The 18296-nt window shown below is 35.1% G+C and overlaps 2 protein-coding genes across 3 annotated transcripts in view; both read right to left on the reverse strand.

Annotated features, from left to right (window-relative positions):
* Positions 1-18296, reverse strand: part of LOC125260280 (E3 ubiquitin/ISG15 ligase TRIM25-like) — a 673153-nt gene that overhangs the window by 520770 nt on the left and 134087 nt on the right. The window lies entirely within an intron of this gene.
* LOC125260324 lies at positions 1217-9209 on the reverse strand. The gene is made up of 6 exons (XM_048178645.1): positions 8536-9209; positions 7803-8036; positions 4300-4542; positions 2881-3121; positions 2663-2704; positions 1217-1746 (listed from the first exon to the last, which is right to left on the reverse strand). The coding sequence occupies exons 1-4, from the start codon at positions 8603-8605 to the stop codon at positions 2934-2936; spliced, it is 735 nt and encodes a 244-aa protein (XP_048034602.1). The 5' UTR covers positions 8606-9209; the 3' UTR covers positions 1217-1746; positions 2663-2704; positions 2881-2933.

An 18296-nucleotide genomic window follows, 5' to 3' on the forward strand; every position in this document is an offset into this window, starting at 1 on the left:
TTTTTCTCCTTATAGTGGACTTCAATGGCCTCCAAACGGTTGAAGGTCAAAATTACAGTTTCAGTGCAGCTTCAAAGGGCTTTAAACGATACCAGACGAGGAATAAGAGTCTTATCTAGAGAAACGATCAGTCATTTAAAAAAAAAATACAACTGTATATGCTTTATGAATACAAACGATCGCCTTGCATGTGCTTCTGCTTTCCGTATTCTTCGAAACGCTTACGAATGTTCTTATTTGGTTTTGGGGGAACCAAATAACATTCTTGTAACCAAAAACCATTTCTCTTTATTTCAGATATAATTGAAAGAATAGAAACTCAACTTGAAGAACATTTGCAAAGTAATGACCTCTATGACCACTTTCAGTCGAGCTTTAGATCCAAACATAGCACAGCTCTTGTTAAAGTTACAAATGATCTTCTCCTTGCAGCAGATTCTGGTTTTCTGTCTATTTTCATTCTTTTAGATGTTAGTTCTGCCTTCGACAGCATTAGTCATTCAGTCTGACTGGAACGATTGGCTTGAACTGGAGTAGCTGATAATGTGCTTCATTGGATTTCATCTTATTTAAGTGACAGGAGAAAGTTTGTCCAGATTAAGATAGCTCAATCAGAGCCTGTCATTCAAGGTGTTCCTCGGGGCTCAGTGTTGGGTCCGCTTTATATTTTACCCCTTGGTCACATTTTTCGCACTTATGGCACTAACTTTCATTTTTACGCTGATGACATGCAATGGTACAAAACCGAAAGCTTCTCATCCCCCTTCTGAACTCACTCAATGTTTGCAGGATGTGAACATATGGATGACCAACAACTTTCTAAAGCTAAATTCCAACAAAACTGAAGCTCTTCTTGTTGGTCTGTTTTATCTAAAACTCAATCCTTATTGATAACTCCAGTTAAAGTGTGGAGTTGTGGAGCACAATATTCTCTCGCACACTCACACAGTTGGTTGTATAAAAGAGTATTATTCTCTTCTTTTAAAGGAAATTAATAGAGATATATAAATATATATGGAACTAAAATACGGTGAAACATTTACTATAGTTTTAGGTAAATAACAATAAAAATGTAAAAGCATCTTACATTTTCCAAGAGCACGAAAAGAGTTCCTTATGCAATGATGTCCATAAAGTGAATGAATGATTTACAAAAAATGCATTTAGTTTAAGTTGAAATATCTTTACAGTGGGTGTGAATCAGAGTCACAGCGAATCAATTCAATTCTCATTTATTTGTATGGCGCTTTTCACATTACATATCGTTTCAAAGCGGCTTTACAGAAAATGCTTGTTTCTACATTACAGTTTAGATTGATCTGTGTTCAAGTTATGTATTTCAGAAATGTACATGTACAAATCACACAGTTCGCTAACACGTATTAATTATATGCAGAAACAATGAGCTTATTGAAGTAATTATTACAATTATTGCAGGGTGGAGTTCAGTGCACAGACTCAAACATTGATTATATCTTAATTCAAAGCATATTCCTGTTTTAGTGAATAAAAAGTGTCCTTATCATGCTACTGGAGCACCTGGACTACCTTTTAATTCATTGAGCTCCATCAAAATCTGAATCCAGATTGCTCTTATTTCTTTAATCTTTGTCATATAGCTCCTGTCGTGAACCTGAGCGTGGAATCTTTTAACGATTTGATGCAACTCTTCCCTAATGTCGTTCTGTGCCGCGTTCCCATGATCCTCGAACTGCATTTCTTCTTCTTCTGTTGCAGGCTGTAAATCTAGAAAAAGATGACAATAGTTAGATTTAGGAAAATGAGTAGCAATATGAGTGGCCTGTTACAGAAGATGACATGTTCAATAGTAAATAACGACACTGTAAAAAAAATCCCGTTGTTTCTACGGAAAAATACCGGCAGCTGTGGTTACCAGAACAATACTGTAAAAATTACATCAAACCGTAAACATACTTACGGAGTTACATGTGAATTTTACATTTTAAATATGTATATTTAACATTGGATTTCAGTACACTGTAAAAAAAATCCCAGTAAAATTTACGGTAAAATAACATATTTCATTAACTGATATAATGTTAATTTACCAACCTAATGAAGTACTAATATCTGTTTTGTACCTTTATAATACACTGACAGTCACCAAACACAGTGGTGATGAGAGTCACATGATTAATAAAGTTCATCACAAGCAGCTTTTCCACAAGCTGAGGAGGACAATACTAATATATAGAAGGTGCACACAGTGTCATTCACACACACACTAAACACCATCATGGTAACATGCATGAAATTTTAAAAATGCAATAAACATTAATTTAACAACATTAGATGTAACATAAAACCCTAATGTACATAACTGATTAGAAAAAAATGAGAAAAACTAAGAAGAAACAGTTATTTCAACAAAAATATATCAAATGTGAAGTGTCACGCAGGGAATTGTGGGAATGTCAATTTACGGTTTTTCACTGTAAATTTTACAATGAATTGTTATTTTTCACTTTCAAAAACTGTGAATTTAACGGTATATTACCGTAAAATTACATTAAATGTACCGTTAGATCTATTACAGTTATTCACCGTATATAGTACAGTTATTCACAGTATATAGTCTTTTACTGTTAAAATCACAGTAATTTTTAAGCACACAGATGCAAGAAAATGTTAAGATTGATACCGTCAAAGGCGTTCTGCTCCTCCAATTGACCGTTTAGAAGGCCTGTTAAAAATCGAGAGATTTGGTAAATGCTTTATATTCAGTGTTGGGTTAGTTATTCTAAAAAGCAATTAATTACTTGCAACTAAATAATTACATCTCCTCTCTCTAAAAAGTATCATGTTGCTTATTGCTAAGAAAACTAAACATATTCATGGTTAAAAGGGTAAATAAACTACCTTTACATTTCTTGATATCCATCAAAAACTGAAGCAACATTACTCGATTTACTTCAAGATTTGACAGTGTGACTCATAGAGATTTTGTCAGCTTCCACTCTCTTAATGATTTCATGAAGCAGTTCCCTCTTGCTCTGATCCTCGGACTGTGATTCTTCTGCTTCTGCTTGTTGGTGAAAAGCATCTGGATTGTCTCGATCGCTGGTCCCAGATGAAGATGCCACGTCATCCACACTCTCATCTGTGTAGAAGAAGAACTCAAGATTAAAGGTAACCGGGTACATCAAGTTTTAAATGTTGTTTATGTGTCTATGTGATGTTTTTAATGTTGCTTTAAGACAAACCATGTGCAGATTCATCAGTCAACACCACTGCTGAGTGTTTCCTCTTTAAAACTGCAGTGATCTAAAGACAGTCTCCAAAATGCGGTTTGAAATCGCTGGTGTTTCTGACATCATTAACTACCTTGTAACCAATCACGTCATAAGGGGGCGGGGCTTTAGCATATCATTAACCATGACCGATCTGAATCAAGAGAGTCTCGTGAAGCCTGGTTATTTTTCTGTTGATATGAAAAATCAGTTAGATTTAGCAATATAACACGTGAATTATGTATATGATTTATATTATGATGTTACGATGAATATGTTTTTCTCCACTGATGAACTGAAGTTGAATTACCGTTATATGTCTGATGTAGAGAGTGATGCACAAAACACATTACCATTGTGATATATCGAGCCTGAATAATTAAATCTTACTCTTTTTCTGAATCAGTTTCTGCTTCAAACATATATGGCTGATTAAACCAGTATTTCCACTTGCCACTGTGGAGCGTTTACTTCAGCAAGTTGACCGAGTGGATCTCTGAGCTCGTGCGAGTAAGGAGGCGGGGCTAATTTGCATATTCATGATTCCTTGTATACTAAATGAAGCAAGGGTGTCGAGTTACGTTCAAGCTATTTTAAGGCATGAATAACTTTTTTTCATAGGAAAAAACATTTAAATATGTCAATTTGGTGATTAACGATGAGTTTTAAGGAATAAAATTCATGCAAATGCTTTTAAACCATTCACACACGACAAGACACAGTGTGATATTGGCGCACATCTGTGAATCTCACACACACACACTTCAGACAGGGCTTGAACAGACAAAAACACAAAATTAAGCCAAAATGCCAATTTTGTCAAGTATCCTTGTAAGCATAGTCTTAAATTATTTAAATGAAGTCTTAAATTAATGTAAAGATTTGAGAAAATGAGTGTCAGATGAACATGATCATCGCAATTAACTACAGCAAAATGTGCGATTAATTAGTTACTATTTTAATCGATGGACATGCAGCAGTAAAATAAATGAGAAAACTAAACATTTCTGCTTAAAGGGGTAAATAAAAAGTGTCCTTATTATCCTACCTTTTGATTTCTCTTTCTGAAGCTTCAAACAAAGGCGATTCAAAGAGATTTCGTCAGCATCCAATATGTTAACGATTTCACAAAGCCAATCCCTGATCTTGTGTCCCTCGGACTGCGATTCTTCTGCTTCTGCTTGTTGGTGAAAAGCATTTGGTGTTTGTCTGCCTCTCACTGACACCTCCTCGTCTCGATCACTGGTCCCAGACGAAGATGCCACGTCTTCCACACTCTCACCACGCCTATCTGTGTAGAAGAAGAAGTCAAGATTAAAGATGACCGGGTACATCAGTGTTTTAAAGTTAATATAATGAATACGATAAAGCGTTGAGAAGTTTTCTGCTACCTAAAATTTGTTTGACAAATCAATTTGAATTCCACAACTTTTTGTCTGCATGGTCTGAAGATGATCTGGTTCAATTTTCATGAAAATCGGATCAACAGCCTAGCAGAAGTTCGACAAAGTAGGTTTTTTGGAAGACATGAAGAATTGAAAATTTTCATGATCGAAAATAGGGTGCAATCAGAACACCAAGGAATGAGCCAAGGAATCAGAGGAAAACAATATTTTATTTCTAGCCATTACAGTTCAAAAGTTATTAACATAAATATAGTGCACATTTGGACAGCTGGTGGCGCTAGAGGGATTGAGTTAGAGACTCTAAATTTGCCATGGTGACAGTTCAGACTGTCCTCTATCAGTGTGCCAAATTTCATAACTTGAATTCTGTGAAAAAACTAAGTTGGCAAAACTTAGGCAATCAATTGCCTCGATTTTTAAGTTAAGAAATTCAAAGTTTAAGTAAATAAAACTGGCATGTTTTTATTTTGTACTCATTCATTTTAATTGTTCTTAACTTGAAATATTTGAGTACACTAATTCATACATTTAAATTAAAATGTCCATGTAACCTCAATGTAAACATTTTCATTAGTGTAAACTTAGCCATGATGTTAACTCTCCAAAAACTCACATTAACAGAAACTCTTCTAAATTAGCATAAAAAAAACCATTAATCACTACTATATCTTTCACTTAACATTTTGTGCAAAAAACATTATATAACACTTAATTTTAGCATTTACTCTCCCTTTCGAGTGCCATGTGCAAAGCATGCTGGCAAATAGAAACCCAGTTAAACTTAAGTTTATCTAAATTGAACGAAATTAGCTCATAAAACTCAAAACAATGAAACGGTTCGGTTTACTTAAGATATATCAGTTCTGTGAACTTGAAAGAAAAAGAAAGTGCTAAATACTCATAAAAGTTCATTTGACTGAACTATTTTTTTTTTTATTTAAGTTTGTCCTACTCAAACCGATTAATTATTTTGAGCATTAGGGTTTACAGTAAATCAGTGGCCTTTATTCATAAAAAGATGCCATTAAACAAATATTTAAAATACAGGCTACTGTCTTTATGTTGTTTTACATTAGTTAGGAGACTAAATGTGAAATGATTACAATATAAAAATATATTAACTTTAATGTTAGGGGCAATTAATCATGATAAATTAACAACTTTTTTGTCTAAGACCCTCAGGTTGTTCCAAACCTGTATAAAATGTCTTTGTTCTGTTAAAAACAAAGGAAGATATTTTGAAATAAGTTTTTAACCAGGCCGCTTTGGGCCACCATTGACTTCCATAGTAGAAAAAAAAAAATACTATGGAAGTCAATGGTGGCCCAAAGCGGCCTGGTTACAAACTTTCTCCAAAATATCTTAATTTGCGTACAGCAGTACAAAGAAATTTATATATGGGTGAACTATCCCTTTAAGTGTTGTGAACTAAGGACTACAATGATGTCAACTCAAAATGGCCGCCCTCAACCTCTGAATCAGCCAATAGTGAGCCTGCATGGGTGAAGTCACAGCAGCACAACACCAATCATTTAATGTTATTATAAACGTTAAATTCAGTGTTGTTTTACATAGAATTATTCCATAGTCTATAATGCAATTACATCAGGATCAGCTGAAGCGATGCAGTCAGTCCGAAACAGCGCTAATGCAGAAACAACTGCCGATTACATTATTAGAGATGCAGAGAGACTCCAGTTTTCAAACATCATTCCCAGTGTATTTAGGTTTAAAAAAAAAAACTCTCAGAGACTGTTTCTAAACATTATGATAGAAACTATTCTCGGCTGGATAGTAAAGACGTTATAATCATTTTGATCTCCAGTAATCTTGATTTAAGAATCTTTAGACATTTGCGCTGAGGAAGAACATCGGAAGTCTTCATAGTTCAAAATTCAATGGCGGTGAATGAGAGAATACATTAAATATATATTTTTGTGTCCCCATTTTCTCAAATAGCAAAAGAAAAACTCAACAACAGTGTTTTCACAACTTTCAAAAAGAGGGAAAAAATAGAGAGCGATTGATAACTGCAGTCAGAAGAGAGAAAGATGCATCAACTTCACCGTCACTCGATCCTCACAGCAGCGTTAACTATTGTTTTGTAATTTGATGAAAAGATAATACAATACTAAGTGTTATAAATCTACATTTATTTAAAAAAAACTTTGCAAGATTTACGATGCTGAGGTAAAGTTTTTTTTTTCTCTCCGTGAAATGAATTAAAAAGTTATGGAAGCTTGTTTCCGCCACAGAATAAAAAATAAAAAGTCGCAATTACTCTTTTATCTTTATCTCACAGTTCTTACTTTTGTTTTTCCTGAATTGCGTGATATAAACTCATTTGAAAGAAAAAAATAGATATAAAAAAGTCAGTCTTTTCCCCCTCAGAATTGGAATTTATAGACTAAATCGAATTATAAAGTCAGAACTGGGAGTTTAGCCTGTATCTTGTAATTCTGACTTCATAACTCTACTTTATAGTAAATACTACAGTGTTTTTGAACCATACTATATTAAAATATTGAATTAATTTGTTCTGGCAATTCTATAGTTGCTGTGGTAATATAACAACTATAGTAATGTAAGCAGATTACCCGATACTGAAGTGTTCTACAACTATAGGGTATACAATACAATACAGTTTACTGTAGTAAAAACTAAAGTATACTACAGTATTTATTACAGTTTATCAGTTAGTTGATACTACAGTATGCTGTAGCATTCATTAAAGTGTTGTAAATTCTACAATTTACTATAGTATGGTTCAAAAACACTATAAATTACTAGTAGCCTATTTTTTCATGTGGGTTGTGAGGGGGAAAAAACTAAGAAATGTGAGAAAAAAAGTCGCAATTATCTTTTACACTGTTTTATTCCATGACGGAAGTTTCCATAAAAAGTAATTGGATATCTGTTGGAAGTCATATTTTACAACACTCTCAAGTGTTTTTATAGGCTAGAAATCATTGTGTTTCTCTATAGACATACATTTAGAGAACATATTGATGTAGCGACTTCCCTTCAATTTATTAGGTTTTCATTACTTGTTCTTAAAAAGGTCTTAAAAGTAGGCTACCTTCATAAAACCTGCACAAACCCTGATATCTAAAGAGATAGGCTAATACTCTTAAATCGTACTTACCATTAATAGAGTCAGCCATCTTGAGCGTAGATGAAAAATCTCGGAGAAACCGCTGAAGTTCAGATGTCAGTCCTGAGTTTGTTCGGTCATTCTGTCCGGTCACTTTTATGGACACCCGTCTGTGTGAGATGGGCGGTGCTGGGAGTCTTTCTCTCCCCTGGGGTCGAAAATAATAAATGGCCAACCCCTGCAGAGGTGAAATAACTCTTCCACATGTGTTGATTCCCCTGGGTTCTGTAAATAACCGATTCAAATGAATGACTGCTTAGCGGAAACGTTTACGATTTCAAAACAAGAGAGAACAACATCCAGATGATTCGGTCACATCTGCAAAAACATTCAGTCACACTTTATTTTAGGGTCCATTTCTCACCATGAAGTTGCTTATTATAATGCATATTACTAGGATATTGGCTTATAAAATGCATATTAAAGCTTATTCTGCATGATATTACATTTCTTGATCCTAAACTTAACAACTAACATACTATTAATAAGCAGGGGTTTACTGAGGCAAAAGTAATAGTTAGTATTTAAGTGAGAGGAAAAAATTACTCAAGTTACTCAAAGTTACTCAGTTACTCAAGGTGTTCCTCAGGGCTCAGTGTTGGGTCCGCTTTATATTTTACCCCTTGGTCACATTTTTCGCACTTATGGCACTAACTTTCATTTTTACGCTGATGACATGCAATGGTACAAAACCTACCCCTTCTCATCCCCCTTCTGAACTCACTCAATGTTTGCAGGATGTGAACATATGCAGGGCTCTCAAGTGTCACGCATTGAGCGTGACAGTCACTCATTTCGGTCTTTTGTCACGCACTCCCGCCACACACTGTATTCCTCACGCAGAAAAACTATTTATCATATATTTAATATGCCGCAGCGCCCAAAATGTATCTGGCGAGAGAGGGCTGGCGCAAAATGCGGCATCGGCATCTCGCAGCGGCACTTCCGGCGGCATCTCCAGCGGCCAGGGACTTCTTCGGCAGCTGTCGCTTGAGCGGCATCTCCAGCGGCCGCGGCATCGGCATCTCGCAGCGGCACTTCCGGCGGCATCTCCAGCGGCCAGGGACTTCTTCGGCAGCTCTCCCTACAGCGGCATCTCCAGCGGCCGCGGCATCGGCATCTCGTAGCGGCATCTCCAGCGGCCAGGGACTTCTTCGGCAGCTGTCGCTAGAGCGGCATCTCCAGCGGCCGCGGCATCGGCATCTAGAGCAGCCAGGGACTTTATTCGGCAGCACCTGCCGCTGGCCATTATAATTCGATGTTGTTTTTTATTTTATTTTAAAAACTACATTTAATCAAAATAACATAATATACCAGAAGACTATCATTTGTAAGCATTTATCACAAATTTTGTTAATAACGTTCTGATGCTCCACTACATAAGAGAAAGTAAATCACGTTTTGATAAAATAAAACTGCAGTGTTATCCATTGCTTTGAAATGCTGAATATAATGTAATATAATCATGAATATAAACTGATATTTAGTTAATACAGAAATTAATTTCTGATAGACTATGCTGCACAAAACTGAAATTGCGGCATCTCGTAGCGGCATTTCAGGTGGCATCTCCAGCAGCCTACTTCATATGCTGCCATCAAAATGTTTTCTTTATAGTGTTATCTTTCCAGATAAAATGACTAAAACCATATAAAACAAATATATAAAACAACATAAATGTATAGTAAGATAAATACATTAAGTGGTGTATTTTATATTTCTTTATAATTCATCATAAGCTATTATGTCAGTTTACAACATTTCTGTAAATCTGAATATTCAGCAGGACTTTTATTACATTGCACCACCTTACCTGTAGAGCAGACCTCTGGTTGTTGTCCATTGTATAAGCCTACATTAACATATATGTAGGCCTAATAATTTATACTACACACACATTTTGTCACTCATATTTATTCACAAAATGTAAAAAAAGTAACATGATATGAAAAAAAGTAAATATGTAAATAAATAAAACACATGAAAATTATGCAATGACTGGCGAATTTAAATATGGGGTCATTAACAAATTCCAAGAAATTTCAGAGGACAGATGTTTTAACAGAAGAAAAAAACATTTAATTTGTAAATTGTAAAGTATTTCATTTTAAATAGATACAAATGATTTTATTTTGATTATTATAATAATTATATTTTAATCACTTGTTTGCAGTAAAACTAATGCTTATATTTTAAGGATTTTTTTCAACACAAATTACAGATATATAGGCATCGGAACTTAAATAATATATATTAAATAAGAAGTTTATTGTTCAATAAATATCTGATTTTTTTCAGCGCTTTCATTGCAGGTTACATTGTTATGCCAGTAGGTGGCAGCTAGGAGCTGTCTTAATGAGATAGTAAACCCAAAAATGAAAATTATGTCAATATTATTACTCACCCTTGTGCTGTTCTACAATATTAAGACCCAATACTAATATTAGTAGACCCGCTGTACTGTTTTAAACGTTTTAGTACCTCTCTGGGCACTGAAAGTGTAAATTAAAGGATTAGTTCACTTTCTGAATGACAATGTCCTGATAATTTAGTCACCCCATGTCATCCAAGATGTTCATGTCTTTCTTTCTTCAGTCGAAAAGAAATGAAGGTTTTTGATGAAAACATTCCAGGATTATTCTCATTATAGTGGTCTTCAATGGATCCCAGATGGTTGAAAGTCAAAATACAAAATTACAAATTACAGTTTCAGTGCAGCTTAAAAGGGCTTTAAATGATACCAGACGAGGAATAATTGTTTTACGATAAGAGTCTTATCGTGAAACAATCAGTCATTTTCGAAAATAAATATATAACTGTATATGATTTATAAACACAAATGATCGCCTTGCGAGTGCTTCTGTGTTCTGTATGCTTCAAAAAGCTTACGCTGTATGTCCTACGCCTTCCCTATTCAACTTACGGAACGAACCCGGCGCCAGTTCATTTTTTTTCCATACGTAGAATAGGGAAGGCATTGGATATACAGCATTTGAAGAATACGGAACATGAAAGCACTCGCAAGACGATCATTTGTGTTTATAAAGCATATACAGTTGTATTTAAAAAAAAATGGCTGATCGTTTTGCTAGATAAGACCCTTATTCCTTGTCTGGTATCGTTGAAAGCCTTTTAAAGCTGCACTGAAACTGTAATTTTGACCTTCAACCGTCTGGAGTCCATTGAAGTCCACTATAAGGAGAATAATCCTGGAATGTTTTCATCAAAAACCTTCATTTCTTTTTGACCGAAGAAAGAAAGACATGAACATCTTGGATGACATGGGGTGACTAAATGATCAGGACATTGTCATTCAAAAATTGAACTAATCCTTTAACTTGCTGGCAATGGAGGCCTCACTGAGCCATCAGATTTCAGCAAAAATATCTTAATTTGTGTTCCGAAGATCAACGAAGGTCTAACGGGTGTAGATTGACACAAGGGTGAGTAATTAATGATATTATTTTCATTTTTGGTTGAACTAACCCTTTAATTGCTGATCCAAACAGTTATAATGCCGAATTCTGTAACCCACTAAATTATGTGACCCTAGTAAGTTATGAGGGTAGGTTATGGAAATTTATCATGGTTTTACCATGATTAAAAGCAAAAAAATATAGTCATTGTAGTAATTCCATGGTTACCACAAATGAACCATGGTTCTGCTACAAAAACAGTTTTAACTATGGTATTTGTGTGATTATACAAATGGTAATCAATATGTCAAAAAACAAAACAAAACATGATTTTACTATAGTAAAACCATGGTTAATTATCAAAAGGGTAGGATTAGGGTTAGGTTTAGTAAAAAGTCAGATTAGGTCAATGCAATGCCTAGTCATATGATTTGGTAGGTCACAGAATTCGACACAACACCAGAAAGAAATAATGTTATAAACAATTGTCTGCATGCACCCAATTCTGAAGCGAATAATAATATGCTAGTATACAGCAATCCATATGAGAAGTCTGGTGTTGAAGGTGGATCTGGAACTGACTTCTGTCCAGGTTGTCACAGCATCTCTTGTCTTCACAAACTGCCCTGAAATGCAATTCACACATCAACAATGATTGTTATTAATATAATGTGAGGCTCTTACATTCACAATGCTCAGTACTTTTTTTATTATCATCTGTGTCTCATTTTGAATTATATTGGACCTTACTGTAGGTTGCTAACTCTATACCAAGTGTCCTCAATGCAGAGTTAAACAAGATGGCCATAGAGGACTCAAAACATATTTGATGAATTTTTTGAATACTTGATAAACTTTTGATCAAACTTTAACATGGAACAATCTAGGAACATAAACAAGTTGTCACAGGGCCAACAAAATGTAGTGTTCAATGTCAGGTTTATTAAAAAAAAAAAAATAATAATAAAAAAAATAGAATAGAGGTGAAATGCAGAAATGAGAAAGAATAATATACAGAACATATATATGTATATATAGGCTATGTGTGTTTGTCTGAGTGTGTGTGTGTGTAAAAAAAGTCTTAAGATGCCAAAATTTACATTTGTAGCTTTAGTATTCCTCATACAATGTCACTTAATTATGTTTGGATTATTCATATATCTGACGCTCCTGAAATCACAGTGCAATTTTAATCAATATTTATTTACCATGAAATATCAAAACATGTTTGAAATAACGTTAGTTTCACCCCATTTTCACGCTCCATATAAGTGACGTCACCGATTAACGGTACAGCAAGCGCATACTTTTAGGTTAAATAAATAAGTTTACCATCATTCATTGATAATATGCCAAAAAAACGTTAACAAAGCTATCAAAACATCTCATCTACACATAAAGATGAGATTAAAAGCCCAAACTTTCATTAAACAAGGGCTCAAAATATAGAGTTAGCCAACCGCTTCTGAAAACGGTTGAGATGCTAACGGACTTTTTCAAAGACACTAAATCATTTCTTTTAAGTAAATATTCAACAGAAGTGTGTCAGTTACACTTAAGAAAAGTGTCAGGAACAGTTTTATATATTATGTGTGTGATTTTGTGGACTAAACTTACCTGAAAGCAGTGAAAATAACAGTGACAGACGGTCCTGCTCTTGCTTGTCAGTTGTCAGTTGGTTGAGTTGCCGCCCCGTTTCCATGGTGACTCCAATCCGATCGCTCACGCGACTCGAAATGTTAAATGCGCACGCCAATTAAACATGTCAAAAGTTAAGCAGCTATCGTTTACATTACAGCGTTAAAACAATACTGATGGAGTCAATTACCAGAAAAAGGTCCTGAAACTTGATAGCATATTGTAGGCCTATAGTAGACCTAGGCTGGACTATCAAACTGTGGAATGAGAATATGAAAGCTGTATCGAGATTGTAAAACAATGTTTGATGTCAGTTTATATCAGGCTATAGTAATATAATATAGGCTAATATAATATAATATAGGCTAATATAATATAATATAATATAATATAGCTTTAGAATACTTACGTTTTCTTTTTTTTCTCTCTCTCTTTTTGACTAAAGAAAACATATGTTTTATATACCAGAAATGATCAACGTGGTGTAAAAAAAAAACAGAATGTACGCATTTTGGCCCTAGCATAGTCTTTGTTTTGACATGGTTGTATTTTGGTACTATCATGACGTTTTTTAAACGTCGTATTCCAACGTGCAGATTACGTTATTTTAACACCTGAATAAAACGTCTCCCAAAAGTTGCAATTTGGTATAGTTTCGTTTTCGTAGTAGACAAATGTGATATTAAAGTTTTTTTGACTACTTAAAGAAAACATACCAGCTTGGTATTTTCACAACGTTTTTAAAACGTTTCATTTTGGTTACATTATTTTTTTATTTTAAAAAACGTTTTTAAAACGTTGTACTACAACATTACCTAATTGCAACCAAAATACAACGTTGTGAAAAGTTGTAAAAAATATACACCGAATTAATGATCTGCGGCAGGTGCCACAAACAGCGACAGCTGCCGGAGAAAGTCCGTGGCTGCAGATGTCGCAATTTCAGCTTTGTACAGCATAGTCTATCAGAAATTAATTTCTGTATAAATATCAGTTTATATTCATGTGCATTTCAAAGCAATGGATAACATTGCAATTTTATTTTATCAAAGCATGTGATTTACTTTCTCTTATGTAGTGGAGGATCAGAACGTTATTAACAAAATTTGTGATAAATGCTTACAAATGATAGTCTTCTGGTATATTATGTTATTTTGATTAAATGTAGTTTTTAAAATAAAATAAAAAACAACATCGAATTATAATGGCCAGCGGCAGGTGCTGCCGAATAAAGTCCCTGGCTGCTCTAGATGCCGATGCCGCGGCCGCTGGAGATGCCGCTCTAGCGACAGCTGCCGAAGAAGTCACTGGCCGCTGGAGATGCCGCCGGAAGTGCCGCTACGAGATGCCGATGCCGCGACCGCTGGAGATGCCGCTGTAGGGAGAGCTGCCGAAGAAGTCCCTGGCCGCTGGAGATGCCGCCGGAAGTGCCACTGCGAGATGCCGATGCCGATGCCGCATTTTGCGCCAGCCCCTGCTGTATCTGGCCGCGCCGCTCTCTCTGGAACCGGAAGGAATCAAGCGCGTCTCGAACCTGCCACTTATCAGCCAATCAAAAAAAAGAAAGAGGCTACACAATAGCCAATCAGAAAATAGCACTATTGTATCTGGGTAAGATTTAACGCAACAACCAATGAAAAAAAAGCATATCCTGGAATTGTTCACCATCATCCTCGTTCACCCACAGAGGAAACCACTGGAGCATCACTTTGAGCACAGAGTAAGTCATGATCTCCTGTTTTATTGTTACAACAAATTCACAACTTGTTTGACACAAACAATGACAACTTGACTGCTGTTAGATAATCAGATAATCAGCTGAATTATATACTCACCTAGTTTACTTATTTATTTATTGGTCAGCTTATGATTATATAATTTTATTCATTTGTTATTTTTATCTATAATGAAGTGGTGTGTTTAGTGCATTCTGGATTGGTTAACAAATCAAAGAGTGACCATTAGTTCCACAAATACAGTCACAGGCTCCCACAAATAAATTAATTCAACAAAGGTAACCTCTTTTGCTACATATTTTTAATGGTTTAAATGTGTACTCTACATGTTTGACCACTTACGAACTCTCATTTAGCCTACTATATGTTGTGTACATGACTAATAAATTACTTTTAGAGCACAAAATTGTTTACAAGATAACAAATTTCTTCATTGATCTAGTCACTTAATTTTGCTCTTAGAATGCACTAGATTCATGCATTTAAATTTAAAATGTACAAAATTTTCCTACGGGGGGGCATGCCCCCGGACCCCCTTAGAGGAACCGATGTCCAACCACTACAGTCTCACAAAATCCTGTGGGAAACACTGTTGATGCATTAATCATTGCATCTGTCTTTCAAAGGTGTCAGGTAAAAGGCAACTAATTAGCATCATCTCATTCACCCTGAGGCCAGGTTACAGGATGCTGGCCCAGAGAAGGTGGCGAAAGTTTTTTTTTTTTTTTTGTTGTTGTTTTTTAGGGCGGGGGGGGGGGGGGTGGATGTCACTCTTGCCTGTCTCCAAAACTTGAGAGCCCTGCATATGGATGACCAACAACTTTGTAAAGATAAATTGCAACAAATCTGAAGCTCTTCTTGTTGGTCTAGATCTGTTTTATCTAAAACTCAATCCTTATCCATAACTCCAGTTAAAGTGTGGCGTTATGGAGCACAATATTCTCTCACACACTCACACAGTTGGTTGTATAAAAGAGTATTATTCTCTTCTTTTAAAGGAAATGAATAGAAATATATCATTATATATAACACACAGTATAACATAAACATGGCACTAAAACACGGTGAAACATTTACTATAGTTTTAGGTAAATAACAATAAAAATGTAAAAGCATCTTACATTTTCCAAGAGCACGAAAAGAGTTTTTAATGAATGATTTACAAAAAATGCATTTAGTTTAAGTTGAAATATGTTTACAGTGGGTGTGAATCAGAGTCACAGCGAATCAATTCAATTCTCATTTATTTGTATAGTGCTTTTCACATTACATATCGTTTCAAAGCGGCTTTACAGAAAATGCTTGTTTCTACATTACAGTTTAGATTGATCTGTGTCCAAGTTATGTATTTCAGAAATGTACATGTACAAATCACACAGTTCGCTAACATCATGTATTAATTATATGCAGAAACAATGAGCTTATTGAATTATTGCAGGGTGGAGTTCAGTGCACAGACTCAAACATCGTGAATATTTGATTATTATCTTATTGCAAAACATATTCCGGCTTTAAAGCTTTTAAAGCTGGACTACCTTTTAAGTCAAGTCACTTTTATTTCAGTTTGCATACAAGGGTGTCAACGCATTGTTGAATTTTAAGTGTACTAAACCCAAGCATATCCATCAAAATGAAAGGCATGGTTACTCCTATCTCTCTAAGCTTCAGCAAATGGTATATTTCACGAAACTGAGCACAACGTTTTTTATTGAATTCATGAAACTGTTGCATAATGTCGTTCCGTGCAGCGTCCCCGTGATCCTCGGACTGCAATTCTTCTTCTTCTGCTGCAGGCTGCAAATCTAGAAAAAAGATGACAAAAGTTAGGTTTAGCATAATCACTATGAGTAATCTAATACAGAAGATAGTTGTATTTACCATCATCGCCAAATAGTGCATCCCTACTAATTACTTTCTAAATTACAAGCAATTGAACAATACAAGGACGGCCGCAAATCGATTCTTTTAATTCCATCACGTAAATAATATACAGTTGCATAAATTATTCTTGAAGCGTTTAAAGGGAGAAGATTACATTAACATATATTTTAGCATTAGACGTTAAACCCAGTAATACAATATATCTATAGTCTGTAATGCAATTGCATCAGGAGGAACTGTAATTAAATTAAGAAGTAAACATTCCCACTTAAAAAGGGTTCATTAAAGGTGTCCTTATCATACTGCTGCGTCTGGACTACCTTTTAATTTCCTTTTAATCTCCATATAAAACTTTTCTGAGGCTGCTGTTGTTTCGTCAAGCTTCGACAAAATGTTCCTGTGAGAGAGGTCTTCAGTGAGCGTTCGGTCAATGATCCTGAGAAGCAATTTCCTCTTGCCAGACGAAGATGCCTCGTCATCCACACGCTCATCTGTGTACAAGAAGAACTCAAGATTAAAGGTAACCGGGTACATCAATATTTTAAAGTTAAATCAAGTTGTTTACGTGGTCAAACCATGTGTACATTTATAAGTCAACACCATTGCTGAGTATTTTCTGTTTAAAACAACAGTGAAAAAAAGACGTTTTGAAATCGCTGGTGTTTCTGACATCACCAACTACCAATCGTGTCACAAGGGGGGCGGGGCTTTAGCATATCATTAAAGGGTCAGTTCAGCAAAAAATGAAAGTTCTGTCATTAATTACTCACCCTCATGTCGTTCCACACCCGTAGGACCTTCGTTCATCTTCAGAACACAAATTAAGATATTTTTGATGAAATCCAATGATGGCTCAGTGAGGCCTGCATTGACGGCAATATAATTAACACTTTCAGAAAGCTACAAAAGAAATATTTAAAACAGGTCATGTGACTACAGTGGTTCAACCTTAATGTTATGAAGTGACGAGAATACTTTTTGTGCACCAAGAAAACTAAATAATGACTTTATTCAACAATATCTAGTGATGGGCGATTTCAAAACACTGCCTCATGAAGCTTCATGAATCTTTTGTTTTGAATCAGTGATTCGGAGCGTGTGTCAAACTGTCAAAGTCACGCCCCCCGATGGTGAACCATTTAAATTTTGAAACACTATTGACAAAATGAAACCTTGTTTACTGAAATCACGTGACTTTGGCAGTTTGATACACGCTCTGAACCACTGATTCAAAACAAAAGATTCGTGAAGCTTCATGAAGCAGTGTTTTGAAATCGCCCATCACTAGATATTCTTGAATAAAGTCATTATATAGTTTTTTTGGTACACAAAAAGTATTCCCGTCGCTTCATAACATTAAAGTTGAACCACTGTAGTCACATGACCTGTTTTAAATATGTCTTTAGTAGCTTTCTGGGCATTGAAAGTGTTAATTGTATTGCTGTCAATAGAGGGATCACTGCGCCATCGGATTTCATCAAAAATATCTTAATTTGTGTACTGAAGATGGATGAAGGTCTTACAGGTGTGGAACGACATGAGGGTGAATATATATATATATATATATGAATATAATATACACACACACAATACCAGTCAAAAGTTTGGAAAATTACTATTTTTAATGTTTTTGAATGAAGTCTCATTAAGGTTGAATTTATTTCATAATAAATATTAACACAACTGTTTCCAACATTGATGATAACTGAGTATCAAATCATCATATTAGAATGATTTCTGAAGGATCATGTGACACTGAAGACTGGAGTAATGATGCTGAAAATTTAGCTTTGATCACAGGAATAAATTATATT

The sequence above is a fragment of the Megalobrama amblycephala genome, linkage group LG24, assembly GCF_018812025.1.
Source record: "Megalobrama amblycephala isolate DHTTF-2021 linkage group LG24, ASM1881202v1, whole genome shotgun sequence".
NCBI classification, from domain to species: Eukaryota; Metazoa; Chordata; class Actinopteri; order Cypriniformes; family Xenocyprididae; genus Megalobrama; species Megalobrama amblycephala.

Coding starts and splice junctions, on each gene's coding strand:
- LOC125260324 (XM_048178645.1), bottom strand. CDS start 8,605: ATGAGTGACTGTCACGCTCAATGCGTGACACTTGAGAGCCCTGCATAT. Junction 8,037..8,535: donor TCACATCCTGCAAACATTGA/GTGAGTTCAGAA, acceptor GGTTATTTACAG/AACCCAGGGGAATCAACACA. Junction 4,543..7,802: donor GATGGCTGACTCTATTAATG/GTAAGTACGATT, acceptor TCTTCTACACAG/ATAGGCGTGGTGAGAGTGTG.